This window comes from Carassius carassius, chromosome 32 (genome assembly GCF_963082965.1).
Source record: "Carassius carassius chromosome 32, fCarCar2.1, whole genome shotgun sequence".
Taxonomy (NCBI): domain Eukaryota; kingdom Metazoa; phylum Chordata; class Actinopteri; order Cypriniformes; family Cyprinidae; genus Carassius; species Carassius carassius.
The window spans coordinates 27761139-27788796 of NC_081786.1; the positions used below are offsets into that span (position 1 = coordinate 27761139).

Sequence of the window (27658 nt, forward strand, 5' to 3'; positions counted from 1 at the left end):
AAAGTTGACTTCTCTCCGTAGTAAGTGACACTTATTGGGCTGTAGTTTCAATCCGTACTTCTCCATGGCCCGAAAGACTTCCTCGAGGTGCCTCAGGTGTGAATCAAAATCTGGGGAGTAGACAATCACATCATCCAGGTAAACTAATACTGACTCCATTAACTGACCTCCCAAGCACCGCTGCATCAGCCGCTGGAAGGTGGCCGGAGCGTTACAGAGCCCGAAAGGCATCCGGTCCCATTCAAATAGTCCAAACGGGGTTGTAAAGGCAGTCTTCTCCCGATCTGCTTCGGCCACCTGCACCTGCCAGTAGCCACTGGCCAAATCTAGGGTAGAGTACCATGCCGACTGCGTGAGGCTGGCAAGCGAATCTTCGATCCGTGGCAAAGGGAAAGCGTCTTTCTTAGTCACGAGGTTCAGCTTACGGTAGTCCACGCAGAATCTCCAAGCCCCCGTCTTCTTTTGCACCAGCACTATGGGGGCCGCCCACGGGCTGCTGCTTTCCCTAACAACTCCTTGCTTCAGCATGCCTTGCAGGAGTGTACGTACCTCGGTATACAAAGTGGGCGGAATTGGGCGATACCTCTCCCGGCTGGGCCCTGCATCCCCGGTAGGTATATGATGTTGTACCACCTGGGTGCATCCGTAGTCTTCGTCGTGGGTGGCGAACACATGCTGCCATCTCCGAAGGAGGGCCTGTAACTTCTGTGTCTGTGCTTGCTCTAAATCCTCCCCTTGTAACGACTCACCCGCCAGGTGGCTCGGCACACTCCTCTCCATACCACCCCATGGGGTGTCTACTTGTGTCAGGGCCACCTCGATGACAGTGGGGCACACCTGACGAAAACTAATATCCCTCTCTTCCCTTACTTGGTGGGATGTAACCGTTGTCAGACGGGCTAATCGTTGGTGCCGATGTAGTTGCACCGCGTATGGATGTACATTCCGTATCCTCACGGGGACTCTCCCCCGCCGGACCGTCGATAATCCTCGTGCCACTTCCACTTGTGGACAATCCACATGGGGCTCCACCAGCACCCACTCTTCTGGGCCCGCTCTTCGGGGCGGTACTCGCGCCCACACAACAGCCTCACTTTTTGCGGGGACAGACAAAGCAAAACGACACATCACTCTTCCTACCTCTTCCTGTTCCCTGCGGACTTGGCTCATTTGCACCCTTCGACAGTCAGCTACCACACACTCCCACTTGGGCCTCTCTGCAGGTGGTATCTTCGATACGGGCCTAGCCCGAAATAGCTCTTCCCAGCAATCAGCGAGGACATTCATGCCCAACAGGGCTCGATGTGCACCCAGACAATGGTCTTGCACGATAATCACACCTTTCTGGGGGACCATCACTCCGTGAACCTCTAGGTCCGTCAATCGGTAGCCAATATATGGGATGTCGAGGCCGTTTGCGCCCTTCAGAGTAAGCCAGGGGGCCTCCGCCCCTGGTGCCCCTTGTTTCCCAAACACTTCTTCGGATAAACTCTCAGCAAACAACGTCACTTGGGAGCCTGTGTCTACCAGGCATTGAATCTCCTTGCCGCACACTCTCACCTTCGCCACGGGGCTACGCCCAATCATCTGGCTCCTAGAGCCATATCCTCTTCCAGGGTCTTCTCGAGGGGTCCCGGCCACACGACCCACAGTGGCCGGCCGACCTAAAAACCCCCTTCTGACGCCCTGCGGGGCCCACACTGACGACTATAGTGACCTGGTTTGCCACAGCGGTTACAGATGGGTCGCCCTTGCTCGTCCCATTCGAAACGGGGCCGGTTAAAGTGGTTCGGGCGCCTGAACGGCTCTCGGCCTCCCTCTGAGTACACTCGGTCTCGGGGCGCCGGCCGTGGTTCCTCCCGCGCCCGTCCTTGGCGCAATTCTCCTACGAGGGCTTTAGACAGTTCAGACATCTGATCGCGGACATCTTTCAAAAGTTCAGCCTTCAGTGCTTGCTTCCAGTCAGGGCCTCCGGGTTGTGCTGGTGCTACTTCACTGACAACCGCACACACTGGGGAACCACTCACCTCAGTCTCATCACCTTCCAGGGCCAGTGCCTCTTTCTTCAGATCTTCGAACGTAAGACCCGGGTCCCTTCGAAACTGGATACGTAGGCTCTGTCTCACCGGACCCTCCTTCAACCCCAGAAGAAACTGGTCCCGCAATAGAGTCTCCCCATCTCCCAACCCGTGGTCCCGACGGGTCTGTAGTCGGGCGAATTGCTCTCGCAACCTCAGGGCGAAAGCTCTAATCGGTTGGCGGGGGCCCTGCTTACAATTGAAGAACTGGGAGCGAAGGACAGCTACGGGGGTGTGGTCACCATACTGTTCAGTGAGGAACTGGAACACGGTTTGGGCGTTGGCTCTAACGGCTTCGGGGGCGGCATGCACCTCTCGCCGCGCTTCTCCATCCAGGGAGTTTAACACAAATTGAAGCCGCTGGGCTGCACTAAGGCCCTGTAGGTCGGCCAAGTACTCTAGTTGAGCCTTCCATTCAGACAATCGTACCTCGGATTCTGTCCCCCCATATTTTTGAATCCAGGGGCTCCCCATAAAAACGGGCATGGCACGGGGTTGGGCTGAAAGCCCCGCGTTGTCGGTCATTGGACGACCTTGGTTACTCAACTCGAGGTGGAAACCCTGCCGACTACGCCAAATCTGTCACACCCAGGGGCTGGCTATGCTTTAACTAAGCCACACCCCTTCTCAACTTCCACCTCGAGGAGGTCCCCAAACCCGACCCAATGGCCAAACAACACGAGAACAAGTAAGTGATAAAACAATCTTTATTTAAATATTTAAAAATAGCTTGGGGAATAGGGAAAGGGCAATTAAAACTAAACTCTGACTCGGCCCTCCAGATGGGCTATGGCCGGGAAGAGGTCAGGGAGCAAGGGGGCCACGGGGATCCGGGGCGTAGGACTCGGGCCCCGGCCTGAGTCTTAGGTATCCGTAGCGCCCTCCTTCTTCCTCCTCTTCGCTGAATACAGCTCACGGTAAGTACTGGTTCACACAGTTCGTTCTCGAGGTGCTCACTCTCTTTCTCTTCCTCCACAGGCAACGGGCTCTTTCTCTTTCTCCACAGGCAACGGCTGGGACACACAGGCACAGTTAATTCAGCTTGGTTTTGCTCTCACCTCTTCGCTGATTACAGCTCACAGTAAGTACTGGTTCACACAGTTCGTTCCTTGGGTGCTCACTCGCTTTCTCTTTCTCCACAGGCAACGGCTGGGACACACAGGCACAGTTAGTTCAGCTTGGTTCTGCTCTCACCTCTTCGCTGATTACAGCTCACAGTAAGTACTGGTTCACACAGTTCGTTCCTTGGGTGCTCACTCGCTTTCTCTTTCTCCACAGGCAGCGGCGTAAGTACAGGTTTCCTCAGTCTCTCCTCGTGTTACCCACTCTCTCTCCTTTTCTCTCCACAGGTATCAACTTGGGCACAATAGCACAGTTAGTTTGCTTTGAATGGCTCTCACCTCTGGGCTGGACACAGCGTACTGTAAGTACAGGGTTCGCTCTATTCCTCCTCGTGTTATTCACTCTCTCTCTCCTTTTCTCTCCACAAGTATCAACTTGGGCACAATAGCACAGTTAGTTTGCTTTGAATGGCTCTCACCTCTGGGCTGGACACAGCGTACTGTAAGTACAGGGTTCGCTCTATTCCTCCTCGTGTTATTCACTCTCTCTCTCCTTTTCTCTCCACAGGTATCAACTTGGGCACAATAGCACAGTTAGTTTGCTTTGAATGGCTCTCACCTCTGGGCTGGACACAGCGTACTGTAAGTACAGGGTTCGCTCTATTCCTCCTCGTGTTATTCACCTCTCTCTCCTTTTCTCTCCACAGGTATCAACTTGGGCACAATAGCACAGTTAGTTTGCTTTAAATGGCTCTCACCTCTGGGCTGGACACAGCGTACTGTAAGTACAGGGTTCGCTCTATTCCTCCTCGTGTTATTCCCTCTCTCTCCTTTTCTCTCCACAGATATCAACTTGGGCACAATAGCACCGTTAGTTTGCTTTGAATGGCTCTCACCTCTGGGCTGAACACAGCGCACTGTAAGTACAGGTTTCCTCTGTTTCTCCTTGTGTTACTCACTCTCTTTCCTTTCCTCTCCACAGGTATCAACTTGGACACAAAACACAGTTACTCTGCTTTGGATGGCTTTCACCTCTGGGCTGGACACAGCGTACCGTGCTATCTCCGGAGATCTGAAGCACGCTCACAACATATACTGTACTGAACTAGGCTAGGACCAGCAATCTCCTTGTCCTCCCACGCCGAAGTGCGTGAAGGCGGGGGTTTATCTGACAGGACACACGGCAATACACAGCAGCCCACAGCAATATACAACACCACGTCAAAATTATAGGTTTTCACAGCACGAAGACTCACCCACCACACTCAGTGTACGGAAAGGACACCCGTCTTCCTTCACTTCGCTTGGTTCGGATCTGGCGATGGAATATGCGGCCTAGCTAGTGATGTCGTCGTTGTGACTACTTCAATAAGTATTCCTTCGGCTCTCCCACCACACTATATTAGGGGTAGGGCCGCCCTCCTCCTCCTGGAGAGATCTACACAACGCCAGGTCAATATACAGGGCACTTTCGACTGGCTCTTAGTACTCACATCAATGCCACTTCCAATCCCCTTTTTCACGTCGTCTCAGTTCGCCGTATAATCTGTTCACTTCTCAACCTTTAAGGTTCGCGATGTCTTCACAATCATACAATTCCAGCCTGAGGGAGAGAGAGAGTTAGACAGCTACCAGCAGCGTACCAAGACGGGCACAACCCAGTGCTTCACACACACCAAAAAGAGCTTCCCAGACTGGGAAATAACTTGGCCTTAAGTACTGCCTTGTCCAGCGTATCCTCCAATCACCAACCGCTGTCCCTAACTAGGCACAGGTGCATCGAATTCCCTGATTTTCCTTCTTACGGCGCTACCGGAAGTTCCGGTGTTCTGTTTTTCCGGTCCGGGCGGAAACGCTTCCGGGCGGAACCAAACTTCCCGAATTTTGGTTCCGCCCCTAAAGATCGTCACCTTGTGACATTTACTTCAAAGATAGTTCATGTAAGGTTCAGCTACACTCAGGCCATTGTAGTCGGTATCTTGAACTCAATTGTTTATTCAGGGCTGTTGGCCGAACGGAAAGCTCATCAATAATTTAAATGAGCTTTCAGTTTGTTGCCGAATAAATTACAACACGCGCCAGGTTTTATGTGCTATACTCTGCCTGATTTATAGAGCAGATTGTTGATCTGAATGTTTTAATCACTGACTTAGATGACCTGGCACAAGTGCAATAAAAATAAATTTTCTGCTAATTACAGTAGCCGATTATTAATAGTTAGTAAGGTAGTTGTTAAGTTTAGGTATGTAGTGGTTGAATTGTCACATTTATGTTCTGGTTCTGTGTTCATGTTTTCCTGAGTTCCAGTAGGTTCTGTGGTTTTTGATGAATAACTCCACACCTGTGTCTGTTTCTCTCTGATTGCCCTCTCGTATTATCCGAGCCCTGTGTTTGTTATGGGTTGCTGGTATGTGATGAACAGCGCACGAGGAAGACGATATACAAAAGGGTACTTTTAATAATCACAGGAGAATAAGGGCACATCCAACATAATACAATACATAAACGTAGGATACAACATTAATCACGGACAAGGAGGAACTCAAATGACAGGGTATTTAAACACGAGGGAGAAATCAGGTGAATGGGGACAGGTGGGGATTAATCAATTCAACCAAACAAGAACAGGAAAATGACCAAATAAGGAAACTGAAAGTCACTGAATGTAACAGTTCGCCCCCTCCCGGAACGGTGCGTCCTCGCACCGCAAGAGGTATACCAGCGGAGGGAGGGTGGGGGTTCTGGAGGCAGGCTTGGGGCAGGCAAGGGGCAGGCAAAGAGGGACCATGGAGCTTGGAACCAGGGAGGATCCCGGAGCAGGAGGAGCCAGATGGTGCTCCAGAGACCAGCCAGGATGAAGATCCATGGTGGAGTCGATGGCGGGAGGAGCCATGGTGGAGGAGGAGCCGACGACATCAGGGGGCCGACAGACGGAGACTGCGCCGATGGGTGAGAAGTCCATGATGGAGCAGAGCAGCCACAGAGCCAGGGTGACACAGAGGGTCCGGAGGTCCAAGGCAGCGCTGAAGGCACCAGCAATGGAGGCGGGGCTCCGGAAGCCCGCTGCGGAGTCGGAACGACGGAGGAGCCTGACAGATCCAGAGGGATGGAGTGACGAGGCAAAGCCGTAGGAGTGGAGTCCCGAGGCGGCAGATGATCGATGACTGACCAAGGTGGAGCCAGAGGGACGAGGGAGCCCGGTGGAGCAGGTGGGATGACGGGCCACGGTGAAGATGAGGGAGCAGGGTGCCAAGGCGGAGCTGCAGGGTCGAAGAACCGAGGACGAGTCCAGGGCTCGGAGGCTGGAGGCGGAGACAGGGAATCCACACGCCAAGGCGGAGCTGGAGACTGGAAGTCCCGCGGCGAACCATCGCGCCCCGATGGCGCTGACTGAGAGTGAGCTGCGGGACTGACTGGAACCAGTGGAGATGAGGTCAAGGAACTGGCACAGGAGGATCAGGGCTGTACAGAGCCAGCAGGGAAACAGGATATACAGGGCTGGACTGAACCAGCGGAATTGGAGCAGAGAAACTGGCAGGTCTAGGAGGAGGTGGGAGAGGGAGGCTGGGAGGGAATACAGGAGGATGAGGGCTGGACGGAACCAGCGGAGACACAGGAAATTCAGGGCTGGGCAGAACCAGCGGAGAGACAGGAGATTCAGAGTTTACCTCCACAAACCAGTCTATAAGGTCCTTCATATAATTCCCAGAAACCGAATGCAGCTCACCCTCAGTCGCAGAAGTGCGGGCAGGGCTTTCCTCTATGCCCTCGATCTCCACTAATACTCCCATGACGCACGGTGTTGCTGGCTTACACACCTGGTCAGTCGCGCTCTCGAGTCCTTGCTCTCAGACAATGACAGGCTCGGGCTCTGCGGCTGCGGTGGGCTCTGGCTGTACCTCCGTGCAGCGGGATGGCCGCTGGCTGGTCTCTGGTTTCGGAGTGGGGCTGGAGATATCCTCTTCAGCGGTGCAGATGGTAAACGAGGATCCATTTTCCTCCAGCACCCACTCAGGGCCGTATTAAGACAGTGTGGTGCCCTTGGGCACTATACCTCAAAAGCCATCCCCCACCCCAACCCCCCTCCCCCGCCTTCAGACATAATTAAGGTGATTTCTCAAATCAAATGTAATTTATTAACTTGTCCAACTACTAAGTCGCACCAAAGTATAAGTCGCATCAGTCCAAAAATACGTCATGACAAGAAAAAAAAAACATATATAAGTCACACTGGACTTTAAGTCGCATTTAATTAGAACCAAGAACCAAGAGAAAACATTACCGTCTACAGCCGCGAGAGGGCTCTATATTTTCAGTGCTAGACTACAGGAGCACCGTGCAGCGTAGAACGCCCTCTCGTGGCTGTAGACGGTAATGTTTTAACTTTAACTTCAATGGTAAACAGGGAGAGTGCAGCTCATTCACTCATTTAAAAAAAAAAGTTCTATCCCTGGAACATTTTGAATTGTAGCTAAACGTCTAGCGTCCTTGTCTTTCTTTAACTTTCTTTTTGCAAAACCACTCAATTGACGTCTGTCCATTTTGATTCATTTTCTGTAGCCGTTAAAAAAATTACACATTTGTGCGTACTTGTTGTGGACCAACTCAACTCTGACAGATTGGGGACGGAAGGTGGGTACTGACAGTGGTCATGTTATATTAATTTATTTATAATTTATTATTATTATTATTGTTGTTAAGTTAGTGTTCATAAACTAGTTATGTATGGTCTTTCAAGAATTTCAAGTTAATAATAAAACAATTTATGAAAAATATTTTTAAAGCTTGTGTCATGTGGTGCCCCCCTAGTTGTTGTGAATTGTTGGTGCCCCTGGGCATTGGCCCAAGTGCCCTTATGGATAATCCGGCTCTGCACCCACTCCACGAAGGCGGCGAAATCCTCTCTGGGACCGTTCTCTGGCAGGCGTGCCTTACACCGCTTGCTCAGGCCGGTGTAATAGAAGTTAGAGAGCGAGCGGTCAGGGAAGTTGGTAAGGCACGCCAGATCTAGAAAGTCCCTGGTATGGTCCTCCAGCAAACGGTGCAGTTGCTTCAGGCATAGGAGTCGGACTGCTGGGATTGCCAATCCGGGAGAGGGAGGAAAACAAACCAAAAAGAAAAACACCGCTAAATAAACAGTTTGGTCCGTGATTCTGTTATGGGTTGCTGGTATGTGATGAAGGGCGCACGAGGAAGACGATATACAAAAGGATACTTTTAATAATCGCACAAGAATAAGGGCACATCCAACATAATACAATACATAAATGTAGGATACAACATTAATCACGGACAAGGATGAACTCAAAAGACAAGGTATTTAAACACGAGGGAGAAATCAGGTGAATGGAGACAGGTGGGGATTAATCAATTCAACCAAACAAGAACAGGAAAATGACCAAATAAGGAAACTGAAAGTCACTGAATGTAACAGTGTTTTGCCCTAGCTCTTGTTTCAGCATTGATATTGATTTATGCTTATCTCCTTGTTTCTCTTGCCTGTGGATTTATTAAAGGGTTTTCCAATAAGCCAATACTCCGGTAATCAGCAACTAGTTAATAGTGAGAATTGATCCCTACACTAAAGTGTTACTGCTTTTTATTTTGTTTTAAATTGTTTTTATTTTAAAACTGCTTCAACTTTTTATAATTTAGTTAGTTACAAGCATTTTGTTCTCATATTTGAATCAAACCTTATTTTAAAGTGTTGAGCCTGGTAAATATATGTGAAATTAACTAAATATTTGCAATTTAAATAAAAAATATCATACATACAAAGCAACTTTTTGCCTGCCATTGGTGAAGCCAAAGCAATGAGAGCTCGATGCAGCAGATGGGAGATGTTGTTGTGTGTGTTTGTGAAGGAGTGTGTCGGCTCGCAGCGGTCCTGACAGGGTTTACAGCTTCTGCAGATGAGCTTCAGTGTTCAGAAGGGTAAAGCAGGATTTACACTGCACCTTTAAATCCTGTTTACACTCGTCTTAATCACACTCTGATCTCTGCTTTCATCATCAGGCCCATGTGACCAAACATTTAAAAAAAAGGGCAAAAATCATCTAGAAACCTCTAGCAACCTTAAAAGCAACATGTTAAAAACACTTCCAGCCACATCCAGCAGTGTGAGGAGTTGGAGCGATTTAAGCAGAAAATCGATTGTGATGCTGTGGACTCCTTTGTAATAAACACTGAATACACATTACACACATATTCCATTTCCTCCTTCAAAACAAATCACTACAGTCCATCCTCACACACACACACACACACACACGTCTGTGAGACACATGCTCGCTGACATCTGCCGCGAGAGTGAGTGAGTGAGTGAGTGTGACTTGACTTTTGTCCTGACAGTAATCTGTGCTTTATCCTCCACATCACCATCTGCCACACTTCCTGTGCGGCTTCATTCTCCAACACACACACACGCACACACACACGCACGCACACACGCACGCACACACGCATGCACGCACACGCTTAATATATTCAGATCAGAAATGTCAGCAAGAATGGACATTTTGCTTCTGATTCCAGTTTAAAAAAAATTCTCTAATGATTCCATAAGTGTATTTCTACCTGATTTAACCCATATGTTTTGTTGGTAAATATTGATGTATATGGATTAGTTCAGTGCAAGGTTATTATCATTAACAGAAAAAAACATATATAGTTCTCTTACGAGAGCTCTCTCGTACTGCGTCTTAGCTAAGACGCTACGGGAAAAGTCTCTTTTCACAAAATACTGAAGCAAAAAATTATCCTTAATTTTGTATTTTTGTAAAGCGCATTTGCAGCAGTACACAGCCATAGGCGAGACGGCTCGTTCGCTCATTGGCTTGTTCTGCGACAACTGCACAGCCTATCGAGCACAGGCTGATGCAACATCAGACCAATAAGGGCGCTTCGCGCCCTTCTTGCCACTTCCCGCAGAAACGGGTGTGGCCCAACCTATAAAAGGAGCTCGAAAAGGCTGACTCACCTGATTTTTCATCTCTTCAGCGAAGCTCACGCATCGCTGGATCACCGAGGAAGCAAGCGCTGTCTGAGAAGCATATCAGCGGGACGAGCCATTCTGAAGCTGCTGTCCTCGCCGCCTTCCACTGCCGTTCCTGGTGCGCTGTCCGGCGCCTATATCCTTTGTATCCTTTATATCATTATATCCTGTGTGTGTTCGCCCTGCGACGCACACTCACAAAAAGAGCTGCGTCTTTTTGAAAATGCCCTCGTGCGGCTCGTGCAGAGCCCCGCTCAGCGAAGGAGCTCGTCACGTCATCTGCATCTCCTGCCTGGGTGAGGACCATGCAGCACTCGTGCTCGCTGACGGCGGCTGCCCTCATTGCGAGCTAATGCCTATGGTGACTCTGAGGACTCGCCGGGCGTTCTTCTCGAAGCCTGCATCAGCCGCTGCGCCGCAGCGCCGTAAGAAGCGCCGCTCGCAGCGTCTACCGGAACCGCCTCCAGCTCTGCCGAGCTCGCCGTTTCCCTCCGCTTCGCCGGCCTCCCCTGCATCGCTTCCCGATGGTCAGCGTCCACTGTCTGCCGACGCATCATCTGAGGAAATGGATCTCAGGCCCGCGTCGGAGGAAGAGGACACGTGCTCTCTGCTTGCTTCGGGCAGTGAGGGTTGGGCGGATCTCGACGGATCTCGCGCCCTCTGCTCAGAGGCCCAGCAGACGAGGGGATATCGATAAGGAGCTGATGCGAGTGCACGCGCTGGCCGCGGCGAGCCTCGGCCTCGAGTGGTCTGCACCAGCGCCCCCTTCACGTTCCCGGCTGGATGGTAGCTATCTCCCGGATGAGCGTTTTTCTCCAAGCTCAAAGCACGCCCCCTTTATTCCTGAGCTTCACGAAGAAGTGGCGAAAGCTTGGAACGCTCCATTTTCGGCGAGAGTCCGTTCATCTGTTTCACCAGCATTCTCCACACTGGACGGTGCTAAAAACAGAGGCTACCTGTCAATTCCGCCGGTTGAACAGGCTATAGCAGCGCACCTTTGCCCGCCCTCTGCTGGACGGCGGACTAAGGCGGCGTTGCCATCCAAAGCCTGCCGCATGACGTCATCGCTGCTCGCACGGATCTTCTCTGCTGCTGGGCAGGCTGCGTCTGCGCTGCACACCATGGCCATGCTGCAGATTTTCCAGGGCGATCTCCTCCGCAAGCTGGATGAGATGGGACCTGAAGCAATCTGTCTCGCGGATCTGAGGAGTGCTTCGGATCTCTCCCTCCACGCTGCTAAGTCCGCTGCACAGGCCATGGGACGGGTTATGGCTTCCGCTACGGTGGCTGAGAGGCATTTGTGGCTGACGCTTTCTGACATCAAGGAGTCTGAGCGCGCTGCGTTCCTCGACGCGCCGCTGACTCCTACTGGCCTCTTCGGATCATCTGTCAACGAGTTTGTGGAGAGATTCGCCGAGGACCAGAAAGCTTCGCAGGCGTTCAAGCACTTCTTGCCGAAGCCCTCCGGTTCTGCAACTAGCCGCTCTAGACCGGCCCCACAGAGCTCTCAGTCACGCCCACTGCCTCCAGCTGCGTCATCGCGATAGCGTCAGCAACGCAGCTCGGGACCCCGTTCTCGCTCTTCAAGCCGTCGCCCCGCGCCGCGGGAGCCGCGGCAGAGGATTGCGGTGAAGCCAGAAGCCCCGAAAACATCCTAGCACTGCTAGGAAAGCGCCGGTGTACGAGTTCCGCTGCGGCCGAGCTCTCACCCAAGCGCGCCGCTGTTGCAGTTCCAAGGATTGTGACTGCCTCAGCATCTTCTGCAATGCGCAAGCCTGCACGAGTGCCCGCTTGCCTGCACACAAAAGCCGTTATCACGGCTACCCAGATGTTTCACGAAAAGAGTGTTATTTCTGGTGTTCGGGCCACGGCCGATGGTGCTATAAATGTAGTGACGATGCCCACTCCTCAGTGCCCATCTCCACATGTAAGCACAGCCTTGCACACAGGGCCCGCGCCCATAAAAGCGACTCAAGTCGATCGCGCGCACTGCATAGTAAACGTGCCCACCCCTCAGTGCCAACAATTACTATGTCACACGCGTCATGTGGTTTCTGTAAAAACGAAACCCGTACACACTCGTCCGGCCACGGCCGATGGTGATATAAATGCAGTGACGATGCCCACTCCTCAGTGCCCATCTCCACATGTAAGCACAGCCCTGCACACAGGGCTCGCGCACATAAGATCGACACAGATCGGTCGAGCGCGCCGCATAGTAAACGTGCCCACTCCCAATTGCCCACATACACTATGTCACATACGGCGTGTGGCTTCTGTAAAAACGAGGCCCGTGCACGTACGCTCTGCACAGGCAGACAGCGAGTTGAAAGTGGTAAATGTGCACACATGCAGCCCACAGTTACTCGCAGACATAACGAGTCCCACGGGACCTGCTCAGCCTTTCCCCAGTCGGTTAAGCGCCGGGACGGGGTCGAGGAGGAGCGATCTGCCCGCTGTGATCAGCGTGCTCCCCGCCTCAAATGCGCAGCACACCCAAGCGCCGCCGTTGCCCAGTCAACAAAGCGCGCTTCGCATCCAGCCCTTAGCCATTCATGCAGATGCATGGTCAGCGCTTCCAGGGGTTTCGGATTGGGTGCTAGGCATTATAAAGAGAGGCTACTCGCTACAGTTTTTTCGACGCCCTCCGCGCTTTTTAGTGGTCAAAACAGAAGTAGCACACATACTTCGGGCCGAAATATCAAAACGGCCCGAAGTTGAGCAAAGGGGCTGTAGAGCCTGTGTCTCAAGCTCAAAGCGAGGGGGGGCTGTACAGCAGATACTTTCTGGTGCCCAAGAGAGACGGGTGTCTCAAGCCCATATTGGATCTAAGACAGCTGAACAAGGCATTGATGAAACGCAGTTTCAAAATGCTTACGACCAGGAAGCTCCTCGCGCAGATTCGCAGAGGGGACTGGTTCATGTCAATAGATCTGAAGGATGCGTATTTTCAAATACAGATAGTGTCAAACCACAGGCGATATTTGAGATTCGCCTTCGAGGGCCAGGCATACCAGTTTACATTCCTGCCGTTCGGCTTGTCCGTAGCTCCTCGTACGTTTTCGAGGTGCATGGATGCAGCGCTCGCTCCTCTCAGACTCAGAGGCATGTGAGTGCTGAATTATTTGGACGACTGGCTGGTTCTGGCTCGATCACGAGCGGAGCTTGTGGAGCACAGGGCCGTTTTACTCGATCACCTCGAGAAGCTCGGTCTCAGTGTCAATTGGGCGAAGAGTTCGCTGAACCCCAGTCAGACGATTCTGTTTTTGGGTATAGTTCTGAACTCGTGTTCCATGACGGCGCGGCTGTCACCACAGCGCGCATTGGGCATTGAGCGCGCAGCGAGATCTTTCCACTGCGGCGCGAACGTGTCGCTCAAACACTGTCAGAAGATGCTGGGCCTCATGGCCTCAGCATCTCCGGCTCTGCAGCTGGGCCTGCTCCGCATGCGCCCCCTGCAGCTCTGGCTGAAGGCGCGGGTGCCGCGCAGAGCGTGGGCGTCTGGCTGGCTACGTCTTAAGGTCAATCAGAGCTGTGTCACAGCTCTGACACCCTGGACAGCAAACGGCTCGTACCGATCAGGTGTAAGCCTGGGGACTTCCCCAAATGTGAAGATGGTGTCGACGGACGCCTCCACTTCGGGATGGGGAGCGCTGCTCAAGGGCAGACCGTCCTTTGGCCTGTTGTCAGAACAGGAAAAGCTCCATCATATCAACTGTCTGGAAATGCTGGCAGTGGAGAACGCGTTGATGCGCTTTTGTCCCCAAATCAAGGACCACCATGTCTTAGTCCATTCGGACAACATGTCTGTGGTGTCCTACATAAATCGCCAGGGCGGTCTCGGGTCCCGAAACCTGAACAGGCTGGCGGAACGCCTCCTGGTTTGGGCTCAGCGCAACGTGCGTTCGCTGAGGGCAGTGCATTTGCCTGGGCTACAGAATCTGGGTCCAGACAGGCTGTCAAGAGGCAATGTTCCCACGGGCGAATGGTCTCTACACCCGCAAACAGTCCGGCTGTTGTGGGAGAGATTTGGCAGGGCAGAGGTGGACCTATTCGCGTCCCACGAAAACGCTCACTGCCCCGTGTTCTTTTCCAAGAACGAAAGCGCGCTGTCACGGAAATGGCCGTGCTGCCCGCTTTATGCTTTCCCTCCCGTCTCCCTCCTTCAGCAGGTGATAGAACGGGTGAGAGAAACGAGATGTTCAATACTGCTGGTAGCACCTCTTTGGAAGAACCAACCATGGTTCCCAGATTTGATGCAGTTAGCAGATGTCGCCTCGTGGCCAGCACCGTTGAGGAGAGACCTCCTCTCGCAGGCCAGGGGTTCGATTTGGCACCCTCAACCGGAGTTGTGGTCCCTCCATGTGTGGGCGCCCAACGGTTACCTGCTGATCTCGCAGTGGGAGTGCTAAATACCATCACTCAGGCTAGATCTCCGTCGACACGACGTCTGTATGCCTCGAAGTGGTCGGTGTTCTCCAGCTGGTGCGCAGCTCGAGGATGTTCACCCCTTGGTTGTGAGGTGATGGAGGTTCTCTCCTTCCTACATGAGCTGTTGGATAAGGCAAGGCAAGGCAAGTTTATTTATATAGCACATTTCGTACACAATGGTAATTCAAAGTGCTTTACATAAAAGAAAGTAAAATAGTAATGAAGAAAAATAATAACAAGAATAAAAAAAGCAATTTTAAAACTTTTAAAATTATTAAAACTGTACTTATTTAAAATTAATTTAAAACAGTAAGAAAATGATTTTACATACAATTAAATAAATAAAAAAACAGTGAAAATATATATTGCAATCAGTTCGGACATTGCACAGTGCTCATTCAATAAATGCACAGCTAAACAGATGAGTTTTAAGTCTAGATTTAAATGTGACCAGTGTTTTAGCACATTTGATCTCTTCTGGAGGCTGATTCCAACTGCGGGCGGCATAGTAACTAAAAGAGGACTCCCCTTGTTTTGTGTGAACCCTTGGTATTTCTAACTGACTCGATCCTAATGATCTGAGTGCTCTGTTAGGTTTATATTCAGTGAGCATATCTGCAATATATTTCGGTCCTAGGTCATATAGTGACTTATATACGAGTAAAAGTACTTTAAAATCAATCCTAAATGTAACTGGAAGCCAGTGTAAGGACCTGAGGACTGGTGTGATATGCTCATATTTTCTGGTTCTAGTCAGAATCCTGGCAGCAGCGTTCTGGATGAGCTGCAGCTGTCTAATGGTCTTTTTGGGAAGGCCGGTGAGGAGCCCATTACAATAGTCCACCCTGCTGGTGATGAAGGCATGAACAAGTTTCTCCAAGTCTTGGCTGGAAACAAAAGATCTAATTCTTGCAATGTTTTTTAAATGATAGTATGCTGATTTAGTTACTGCTTTGACATGACTGTTGAAACTAAGGTCTGTCTCCAGAATCACACCAAGATTCCTGACTTGATTTTTAGTTGTTTGACCCCTAGAGTTAAGGTATGCATTCACCTTGAACACTTCGTCTTTGTTTCCAAATGCAATGACTTCAGTTTTTTCCTTGTTTAACTGAAGAAAGTTCTGGCACATCCAACTATTAATTTCATCAATGCATTGGCAGAGGGAGTAAATTGGGCTGTAGTCATTTGGAGATAAGGCTAGGTAAATCTGGGTATCATCAGCATAGCTGTGATAGGCAATTTGGTTCTTTCTCATTATTTGACTTAGGGGAAGCATATACAGGCTAAACAAGAGCGGTGCAAGAATTGACCCTTGTGGGACTCCGCATGTCATGGACGTCCAATTAGACTTATGCTCTCCTAGACTCACATAATAACCTCTCCCTTCTAAGTATGACCTGAACCATTTGAGTACCATCCCAGAAAGCCCGACCCAGTTTTCCAGTTATGATCGACAGTGTCAAACGCAGCACTGAGATCTAGCAATACCAGCACCGATATTTTGCCAGAGTCACAATTTAAGCGAATATAATTTATTATCTTAATGAGTGCTGTCTCTGTGCTGTGATGCGGTCGGAAACCAGATTGAAAATTGTCCACGTATCCATTTGAGTGTAAGTATTTGTTCAGCTGATTAAAAACTACCTTTTCTATAATTTTACCTATAAAAGGAAGATTAGATATTGGTCTAAAATTGCTCAAAATGGTGTTATCAAGATTGCTCTTTTTCAGGAGGGGCTTAACAACTGCATTTTTTAAGGAGTTTGGAAATGTCCCAGAAAGAAGTGAGGCGTTCATCACTTCTAAAAGATCTGCTTCTAAGCAGTTAAACACATTTTTGAAAAAAGATGTGGGAAGTGTGTCAAGATAGCAGGTTGACGATTTTAGGTGCTGCACTATGTCTTCCAGAATTTTGCTATCAATTGCTTCAAAAATCGACATAGTATCTTTTTTATATTGTGGCCTAATCTGTCTGACCTCTGCATTATTTGAGGATGTGCTAATCGCCTTCCTGATATTGATGATCTTCTCAGAAAAGAAGGATGCAAACTCATTGCATTTGCTGTCTGAGAGCATTTCACTGGGAATCTGACTTGGGGGGTTTGTCAGTCTCTCAACAGTGGCAAAAAGAGTACGAGTGTTATTTAAGTTACTGTTTATAAGGTTTGACAAGAAATTCTGTCTAGCTGTGGCTAGTTTCAAATTAAAAGCATGAAGGCTGTCTTTGTAGAGGCTATAGTGAATTTCAAGTTTCGTCTTCCTCCACATCCGCTCTGCTTTTCTGCATTGTCTTTTCATAGTCTGAACTGCTGTTGATCTTCTCCAAACTGATTTCTGTCTGTTTGTTTTCTTTCTGATTATTATTGGAGCAATATCATCAATAACATTCTTAACTTTTGAGTTGAATGAATCAAGGAGAGTATCAACAGAGTCTGCAGAAATGCTTGGTGTTAAAGATATAGCCTCCATAAATAGTACACTTGTGTTCTCGTTAATACATCTCCTTCTGACAGAGACCGATCTAGATTCAGTTGTAGCAGACAACAAAATTTCAAAGAAAATACAGAAATGATCAGATAGTCCTATGTCCTTAATAACAATGGATGAAATGTTTAGACCCCTACTGATGATTAAGTCTAGAGTGTGTCCACCTTTGTGTGTGGGTCCATGCACATGCTGAGTCAAGTCAAAAGTGTTTAGAACCATTAACATTTCTTTTGTAGTTTTGTTTTCTGAATTATCTATGTGAATATTAAAATCCCCTGCAATAGCAAAACAGTCAAACTCTGAGGAAATCATTGATAACATTTCTGTGACCTCTTCAACAAAGGCTGGAGAGTATTTTGGAGGCCTGTAAATAATAATAAAGAGAATGCGTGGAGCACCTTTCAGCACAATCCCTAGATATTCAAAAGACAAGTACTGACCAAATGACACTTGCTTGCATTGATAGACATCTTTAAATATAGCAGCTACACCCCCACCTCTCCTAACAGTCCTGCAGACACTCATGTAAGTGAAGTTAGGAGGGGCTGCTTCATTAAGAACTGTTGCATTGCAGCTGTCTTCAAGCCATGTTTCGTTTAGAAACATAAAATCCAGATTGTTTGTGGTTATAAAGTCATTGATTAGAAATGATTTATTTTTTAGTGAGCGAATGTTTAAAGATGCTAACTTGATGGCTGTGCTTTGTGTCTTTACATCAATTTTAGTTTGATGCATAATAGGCCGCAGATTAGATGAGTTTGCCCTTCGGCTTGAGATGGCCTTAGACTTTCTATCACGTGATAAAACTGAAATAGAGAAAGCTACAGGCACACTGGGTTCCCGCTTGTTCAGTAGGCATTTGTGAATGTTGCTGTTATTATAGCGGGGACCCAACACATATCACTGAGAGCTGCTATCAGTTGTTTTTGGTTCACCTTCAGCAGATAGAGGGTTTGGGCCCTGGCGTTGTGGCAGTGGTCGAAGAGCTCCTGCAGGAGCAGGGACCACAGGCTTTGGTGGTTTTGGGGCCTGCCGTTTTTTTGTGATATCTGCGGGCTTGCAGCAAATGAGTGAGAGAGTTTAGTCCCAGCATACACCAATTCCTCCATTTTCTGTGAGAAGCACAGAAGTGGAGATGCTGGAGAAAGTGATAATGTGTCTGGTGAGATGGGCTGTGTCTCTGGTTCTTCCGGTGGCTGTGATATGTTGTCCTGGCTTCCCTGGCTGTTTTCCAGAAAGTAATCCCTGGGTGCTGAATATTGTAGCTGTTTTGATACATCACAGTCAGTCTGTGGGCAGGGCTCAGTCGGGATAGTGTCCATGAGCAGTGTTTGTTTTGGCTGTGTGGTGTTATCAGTGTCCTTGTGGGATATGTCAACCACATGATGACTCGGACCCGGTGTGTGTGTGTTGAATGGATTGACACACTCTGCTGAAGGATGACGGAGGGAAAAGTAGATATTATAAACACTCTAGCACCAAGTTTGTTTGGGTGGAGGCCATCCGGTTTAAACAATTGTCTATGGCCCCAGAAAAGATTGAAGTTGTCGATGAAATTCACTCCTTTTATATTACAAGATCTTTGTAGCCATGTTCCCCTTGCTGGGAGTGGTCCACTGATGAACGACTGAACTTTGAGTCTTCGAAGTGTTTCAAAGAGTTCACTGAAGTCCTTCTTAAGGAGTTCTGACTGCTCTTTCCGAATATCATTCTTTCCCACATGGATGATGATTCGATTTGCAGTCTTGTGCTTCATCAGAATGTTCTGAAGTTCCTTGTTCACATCAGAGACCGTTGCTTGAGGAAGGCAGCATGTTGTTGTAGTCCTGCTACGGATGTTTCTGATAACAGAGTCACCCACTATCAGAGTCTTTGGCTCGGCTGCGCTCTGAGCTGAAAGCCGCTGTCTGCTCGTCCTTGAGCGCCTGTTAGTAGCGATGTTAGCTGCTGGCTGATCAGATCCATCTTTAAATACATTTGGGGATTCCTCACCCACATTCATTAATGCTTCAAATCTGTTCTCAAGATGTATAGGGGGTGGTTGAATGCCAGTATTCACAAGCCTTGTCATAGTCGAATCTGGGGTAGAGGAAGCTACGGCAGCAATATGAGAAACTCGTGACAATCTGATATTTCGTTTTCCTTTGGGTCTCGCTCCCTGTTTGTGTTTGTTTCGGCTTGTTCCTCTACACTTGGTATAAACTGTTGAGATTCAGAAGATTCATGGGGCTCACCGGCTGTATGCTGAGTGGGTCCATGATGACGATCTGCTAAGTGTTCCGTCTGTTTTGGAGTTCCAGCAAGTAACTTTGTTTCAAGAATCACAATCCTTTGTAGAAGTTTGCAGCAGTTCATGCAACAAGTAGATCCAACAGGAGGCATTTTTTCTCTCTTCTGTTTGAATGTAGGCAGTTGTTTTCCCCTCTCTGGAATGTAAGATGCTGGCAGTGGGAGGCAAAGTTTTCTTTTTGTAGTATTATTCCAGTCCCAAAGAGTTTTAGTTTTAGCGTTTGTGCCAAAAAAATCTGTTTTTTTGAGCATTGTGCTGATCTGCTGATGTAGAAATCTTAGAAAAATCTTAGAAAAATCAGAGAAAAGTACAGAAATAAGAAGCAAAGCGCAGAGCAGTAAGCTAGAACGTCCGAACGGTAGCAAAGCCGGAAGCAGCGAGCCCCATCCACGCTCAAGGTTTATGTGGCGGCCATCGCAGCGTTTTCTGAAACAGCGCTCGGTCAGTCAATAGGGAGGAACGATTTGGTCATCCGCTTCCTTAGAGGAGCTAGGAGGCTGAATCCTCCCAGGCCTCCGTCAGTCCCTATGTGGGACCTCGCGGCGGTTTTGGAGGCCATGAAGGGTCCCCCTTTTGAGCCTATCCAATCAGTTAGCCTTCAGCATCTGTCGTTCAAGACAGTATTCTTGTTGGCTCTCGCTTCAGTGAAGCGTGTGGGTGATCTGCACGCGCTCTCGGTGAGCCAGTCGTGCTTGGAGTTTGGGCCTAATGACCCAAAGGTCATACTCAAACCTAGGCACGGTTATGTGCCGAAATCCCTCAACACGCCGTTTCGGGCTCAGGTTATTGCCCTGTCTGCCCTGCCGGTGTCAGGAGAGGATAGAGACTTGAATCTTCTTTGCCCTGTCAGGGTTTTAAGAGCTTATGTGTCTCGCTCTGCTGCCTTTCGGCAGACGTAGCAGCTGTTTGTCTCGTTCGGTGGACGTTCCAAGGGAATGGCTGTTTCGAGACAGACTCTATCCAGATGGATAGTTGACGCCATAGCATTAGCTTACGCTTCCAGGGGCCTTCAGTGCCCGATGGGCATCAGGGCACACTCCACAAGGGGCGTCGCCTCGTCGTGGGCGTGGTCTACTGGGATCTCCTTGCAGGATATATGTATGGCGGCAGGTTGGGCCTCGCCGTCTACATTTATCAGGTTCTATAACCTGGAGGTTCCCGCCTTGCAAGCAAGGCTGCTGTCGGTATAGTGGAATCAGGGCCCTGAGGGGAACTCTGAGTTCGTGAGCGTTATGCGCTGCCGACTGTTATATGGGCAGTATTGCGTAAGACCCGCATTGCCACATTGGTCAGGCCTTGCCTCGGATGTGTGATGTCATGTTGCCGCATCTACGGATATTGCTAGATATGGGACGGAGGGCTTCCCCCCTTCCTGTCCTGGACTCTCTGTGAGTCCCTCAGGTGACTGTGCACTGTAAATCCTGGGCATTGCTTCAGGTTTATTGGTGTGTGATCCCTGTGCGCACGGCGTTTTACATTGGGTTCCCGTAGCGTCTTAGCTAAGACGCAGTACGAGAGAGCTCTCATAAGAGAACGTACTCGGTTACTAAACGTAACCTCGGTTCTCTCTAGAAGAGCAAACGAGTACTGCGTTCTCTGCCGTGCGTACGATTCACTCTGGTTCGCTTCGGCGATTAAATAAATCAGGTGAGTCAGCCTTTTCGAGCTCCTTTTATAAGTTGGGCCACACCCGTTTCGGCGGGAAGTGGCAAGAAAGTGGCTTATTGGTCTGATGTTGCATCAGCCTGTGCTCGATAGGCTGTGCAGTTGCTGCAGAACAAGCCAATGAGCGAACGAGCCGTCTCGCCTATGGCTGTGTACTGCTGCAAATGCGCTTTACAAAAATACAAAATTAAGGATAATTTTCTGCTTCAGTATTTCGTGAAGAGACTTTTCCCGTAGCGTCTTAGCTAAGACGCAGTACTCGTTCGCTCTTCTAGAGAGAACCGAGGTTACGTTTAGTAACCGAGTACGTTTTTTACAATCATTTTGTCACCAATTTCAAATGATGCAGCGTTCATCATTCATCATTGTAATAGACTAGAGAGAGAAAAGTACAGATGCTGCAATCATTACTGTAAAATAAACTTGAAGTCAAAAACAGTTCTTTTCAATTGTTATAGTACTCAGTATTGTTTTTGTGCTTTTGTCTGTGTCTGTGTCTTGTCTATAATCACGTTCAGTTGAAGCTGCAAACTGCTGCGGTTGATTTTCACATCAGCAGAAGAAAGCAGATAATGAACATAATGAAAATCATTGCATTACAAACTCAAGCAGTTCTGGTTCTGGATTCCTGAGGTCTAGATTTACCTGATTTGTCAGCGTAATTAATCTTTCCTCCTCAAAGCTCAGCTGCGGACACGCTTCCCTTTGTGTGTGTGTGTGTGTGTGTGTGTTTGCTTCATTCATGAACTGTTTATCTTGTACTTGTATCACACTGGTGCATTCTGGGAAATCTGACGTCTCTCTCTGTGTGTCTCTGTAGCTGAAAACTGTCGACTTCTCTCTCAGATCCCAAAGGTGCGCTGTCTGAGAAATGAGCGTCGAGAAGGTACGTGTGATATGAGGAGTGGAGATACATTCATATACTAACAATAAACAGGTTGAATGTGATAATAAATGCATAGTTTTGCATTTGAATTTGCAATATTTTTAGTAAAAAGTGGTGATCTGCCATTGTTACTTTTAAAGAGCTACCTAACTTAAGCTAGAAAAAGCAGTTTGGTTGGCATAAATGTAATATATTTGAGAACATGAGAATGACATCCTCCATCAGGAATAATTCACATAAAACTATAAATTCTGTCAGGGCATATTAAAGACTGCAAAGTTTAAATCCTCACACTTTTGTCCAAAGTTTTGGGTCAGTGAGAAAAAAATAAATAATTCACTAAAGATTAAATTTATCAAAGGTGACACTAAATATTTATATTTCAAATAAGTGTTGTTCTTTTAAATTTTCTATTCATCAGAGAGTCTTGAAAATAAATGTTTCATGGTTTCCACAAAAAGAAATAAATACATGCTTTCAACATTGATAATAATCAGAAATTTTTCTTGAGCAGTAAATCATCATATTATTCAGATTTCTGAAGATCATGTGACACTGAAGACTGGAGGAATGATGCTGAAAATACAGCTGCGCATCACAGAAATAAATGACATTTTAATAGATATTCAAATAGAAACACTTAAGTTGTAAAAACATAAAAGTTTTTTATCAAATAATTGCAGCCTTGGTGAGCAGAAGAGACTTTACAAAAAAATTAACATTAAACAACAACTAAAACATTGACTCTGATTGACCCCAAACTTTTAAATGGGTTTTGGATAAGGTTAAGTTGATCAGCTTTAGTGCATTAACATACAGATGAAGTTGTGCACTCAGTGCATGTATGATCTGGTGTTGTGTGTAATGAGCGTGTGCTGGTGTTGCTCAGGTCTGATCCGCTCTCGTGTCAGAGGGGCGTCTGCGGCGTCGGCCTCCGTCCTCACCTTCCTGGACAGTCACTGTGAGGTCAACACAGACTGGCTGCAGCCCATGATCCAGAGAGTCAGAGAGGTAACACCTCACCAGCCTGCCAAACACAACCGCATTATTAACAGAGACGTTCGATCAGAAGGAAAAGTGTTCCAATACACAACCCTTTCAAATACTTGCTCTCTATTTGAAATGTTCACATTTATCATGTGACACTATAAAGACTGGAGTAATGATGCTGAAACAAAACCAGACGAGGAAGAACAGAACAGGCTAGAACTAGGAGGAGGATAACTAATAAGAAGAAATACCTGAAACAATTAGAACTAAATGGGGACAGGAGCAGGAAAAGCCAAATAAGGGCAAGGAAGGAAAACCAGGACATGGAACGATTAGGGAGCAGAACACAAAACATGGAACCGAGCCTGACACAGTGACAAGTTAGTCTAATTAGTGTCAGAGGCCAATATTTATATTTTTATATTTATATTAGGACATCTAGCCATTTTCCAAACATTTTAAAGTCTCTCTCTCTCCCTTTGTGTGGGAGCATCAGCAGTACACAGCTGTGTATGAATACTTCGAACATCGATCATGTCTGTTTCAGAGCAGCGCTTCTCGACTCAGACTTGACATTGGACGTCCCGTGCTGACGCAATCACTTCTACAAGTGTTTACTGTACAAATGAAAGACAAATGTCCTAAATCTAGATTACGCAAAATGGTTGACGTTTTGGAAGAATAAGCATTTCTAATTTTTAAGTGATTTTTCATTCTCTGACAACACAAAAAACATTGTGCTCTTCTCACTGTGTGAACCTGTGTTTATTGTAGTCCAGGTCATATTTGCTTTTACCTTGATAAGTTGTATTCATGGTTTTAGAGGATGATGCATGCCTTGCAACCTGTCCATGTTACATCTAGCTTGTGTCTAGGGACAGATGAATTTGCAGCAGGTAATTGTAGAGTTTGATCTATAGCTGGTCTCTGTGTGCGAGCGCTGACGCTGCTTTAACATGGTGAGTGTGGAGAGTCAGTAATGAGTCATGAATGAGTCCAGTCTGGTTCTTCAGAGGGAGATTTTCCCAGAATCAGAGCGAGAGGACGGTCGTTTGTCTTCTCACAGCTGCACCATGTAGCCTCTCTCATCCTAAATCATCAAGAGCGATTATCATCATCATCATCTCCTCAACCACTTTTCTGCAGCATACGAGCTTTGTTCTGGAGCCAAGAGCCTTGTGTTTCTCAGTAAACCTTGTTTGTGCTGCAGGCAGGGATTCTGGATGATTGCTCAAATCTGCTGATTGTTGAAGACATGAGGGTGGACTTTTTCTTTGGCCACACTTTCTTCAGATGTAAATATGAAAATGTAGTTTTATCAAATGTAAAATCAAGACACTTGAGCATTGGAAAGCAGTTTCGACACTTTCTAAAATATGGTGTAAAACGTTTTTAATGTCCATGAATGCTCCTGTTTTTTTTTTCATTTTTGACTCATGTCATTATTTTTTATGCTTTTAATAATCTGAGCACTGTACTAAATCTAATGATACACACTGGAAGAAACCCACACAGTCTCTCCTCAAACAACACTTATCAAGAATATCAGTGTCTGAAGCCTGAACATTTGAATTATGACACTTTCAATTGAATTTTTTTTAATGGATCTGTATTTTTGAACAGCAGATTTGTAAAAAGTTCAAATTAGTTGTAAATACTGAGATGATCAAGTTACAGCTTCATGTTTTTAGGATGAATTCTGAATTCTGGATGACGTAATATTAGATGACCACTAGTTTCATCCCTAATTCAGAACACAAAAAATACAGTTATTAAATGCACAACAAAACAAGTTTTGTTAAATATCAGAATTAAGATTTACAATTTTTTTCTTTACCTTTTTCCCGTGTTTTTTCTTCTTCTTCTTCTATTACAATAGCAGTATGGAACAGTATGCATCCATTTAAATAATAATAAAAATACAACATTTTTTTACTTTTAATTTTTTTTAATTTTCTTATTAAACTTTTACAATAAGAGCAGGACAGAAACCTTTTGATTTTAGATTTTTTTTATTATTAGGTTCACTCATCCAGTTTGGACGTGGTATCATGGTAATACTATGTTTTAGTTCCCTGTTGTTGTTTTTTTTTTGTTACCATGTGTCATGCTAATATGATGGTGTTCTTTGACGCATGTAAATGCCAAGCTGTAATCATTCAGTACCAGTACTGTTTGATGCCGTCACAGAACCATGGTAAACTCACAGTACTGTGTTTTCTGAAAAGAAGCTGTCAAGCCACATGCTCTTTCTGATGGAGTGTCCTGATGAATCTGCTGTAGGTGTGGTGTTACAGATGGATTTCTGGGCTTCCCCGCACACATACTCCAGCTGTGAGCACAGAGTTCAGCGTGTTTGCATCCAGAGCCAGCTATAATTGAAAACATGTGATTTTCTTATGCAGTTGTAATATAAACTTCCCCGACATACTCATGCTTACATGCTGGTAAAATAGTTTTATGTGTGCACAAATATATGTACTACATGCAGCGAGCAATGTAGCAAAGAACACACCACAGCTCTGCATCAGGGAAGGCTGCAGATCCACAGAGCCTTTACACAGTCAGATTATGCATTTCTAGACTTTTTCTTTTTTTTTATATTGTGTTTGAGTTTATAACACTGTACTTTATGTTATATTACCTTGGCAATGAAATACAGTGTCACGTCCCCGAGCTGATCTGTCTGTTTTTCAATAGTGTGTGTGGTTGTTTACCCTTACCATGTGCTTCTGTGTCACCGTGGTGCCCGTCTCCGCCCTCTTGTTTCATTATTATCTTGTTATTGGTCACCATCACCTGCTCTGCATCATGATAATCACTCCTTCTCTATTTAGTCTCCTCATGTGTGCTGTCTGTTGTCAGATCGTCGTGTTCTCGTCCATGTCTCAGTTTTGTCCACATCTCCTGTTTAGCCTGCACAGAGATCGTGCCCGTTTTGTTTTCATTCTCTAGTTTGTTGTTTTTTCCCTCTTCCCCCTGCTTTCAGGCAGCGCTACTCTCCAGCTTTCCGTGCTAGCGATCACCGATCGGCGTCACTCTTCTTCTTCGCCGCGCCGCAGCGCGCCACCAGTTCCCCGCCTCCCTGTTAGCTTATCTGGGCATTGCATCAGTGGATTTCCAAGTGGAATTCGTCCAGGAGGCTCCTTGGATCTGCTCCAGACTGCCCTGTTCCTGGATAGTTTTTTGTTAACTTTTTTATTTTTTATTTTTTGTCCTTTGAAATTTAAAACCTATCTAATAAACTGACCTTTTTGAGCACCTGCAACTGAGTCCCAGTCTCGCCTTGACAGAACGATCTGACCACCATGGACTCAGCAGGTGCAGATCCCCTCAGATCAGCTGTCACCCAGCAGGGCATTCTCTTGGGCCAGCATGCCTCCCAGTTAACATCCACGTCCCGGGAGGTTGAGTTCCTTAATGCCAAGTTGTCGGAGGTGACTGCCCAGCTCCAGGAACTTCGTCTGCGTCTCACGTCTGCGTCTCACTCCCCAGTAGAAGCAAGAGAGACTCACCCGGGGCTTATGTCTCTACTGTGGGAGGGCCGGGCACTTCGTCGGGAAATGCCCGCTAAAAGCCAGGGCCCATCAGTAACCAGGGGGATCCTGGTGGGCACATCTCCTCTTAATTTCCCCCACTCTTTCCGCACACTACTTCCCGTGGGTGTCCAGTTCGGAGGTTCTACTCAATCCTGTTCGGCCCTGGTGGATTCTGGGGCTGGTGGCAGTTTCATGGAGACGGCACTGGCCAAGCAGTGGGGAATTCCTGCCATTCCCCTCTCTACTCCTATCTCTGTTCGGTCTCTTGATGATTCCCCTATCACCACCATCACTCACCTCACCCTCCTGTAAGTCTTATCGTTTCTGGCAATCACCATGAGATAACCGAGCTGTACCTTCTTGACTCCCCGAGTGCTCCCGTGGTTCTGGGACACCCGTGGTTGGTGCAGCACGGCCCTCATGTGGATTGGGCCAGAAACTCAGTTTTGTCTTGGAAGCAGTCTTGTCTTGAGTCTTGTTTGGGTTCTGCCTCTTTTCCTGGTGCTGTGTTTCCTGTTGTGCAGGTGGATGATGCTGATCTGTCCGGGGTGCCGGAGGAGTACTGCGATCTGCGGCAGGTCTTCAGCAAGTCCCGGGCTGTGTCCCTGCCTCCTCACCGGCCTTATGATTGTGCCATCAACCTCCTCCCAGGCACTTCTCCGCCCAGGGGTCGGTTATATTCCCTGTCTGGTCCAGAAAGAGAGGCTATGGACAAATATATTCGTGAGTCCCTTGATGCCGGTCTCATCCATCCCTCCTCGTCTCCTGTTGGCGCAGTATTTTTCTTTGTTAAAAAGAAGGATGGCTCCTTGTGCCCTTGTATTGATTACAGAGGTTTGAATGGCATTACCATTAAGAATAGGTACCCCCTGCCCTTAATGTCGTCTGCCTTTGAACTCTTGCAGGGAGCCAAGGTCTTCAGTAAGTTGGACCTCCGTAATGCTTATCACCTGGTTCGGATTCGAGAGGAGGATGAGTGGAAGACAGCATTCAACACTCCTTCGGGACATTATGAGTACCGGGTGCTACCCTTTGGCCTGACAAATGCCCCAGCTGTCTTCCAGGCCCTGGTTAATGACGTGTTGCGAGACATGGTTAACAAGTTTGTCTTTGTGTACCTTGATGACATTCTCATTTTTTCTCCTTCACTTCAGGTACATACCCAACACGTGCGCCAGGTGCTACAACGGCTGCTGGAGAACCAGCTATATGTTAAAGCGGAGAAGTGCGTTTT

At 47.7% G+C, this 27658-nt stretch overlaps 2 protein-coding genes across 2 annotated transcripts in view; one reads left to right on the forward strand and one right to left on the reverse strand.

The window, feature by feature from the left end:
- The window catches only part of LOC132113067 (collagen alpha-1(XII) chain-like), a 171910-nt gene extending 161311 nt beyond the window's left edge, over positions 1-10599 (reverse strand). The window contains exon 1 of the mRNA XM_059520875.1: positions 10592-10599. The gene's annotated coding sequence lies outside the window, so the exon portion shown is untranslated. The remainder of the gene's footprint in view (positions 1-10591) is intronic.
- LOC132113069 (polypeptide N-acetylgalactosaminyltransferase 16-like) overlaps positions 1-27658 on the forward strand; it is a 55077-nt gene that overhangs the window by 13990 nt on the left and 13429 nt on the right. Inside the window, exons 5-6 of the mRNA XM_059520880.1 lie at positions 21830-21895; positions 22785-22906. Of these exons, the coding sequence (XP_059376863.1) occupies positions 21830-21895; positions 22785-22906 (188 nt within the window). The remainder of the gene's footprint in view (positions 1-21829; positions 21896-22784; positions 22907-27658) is intronic.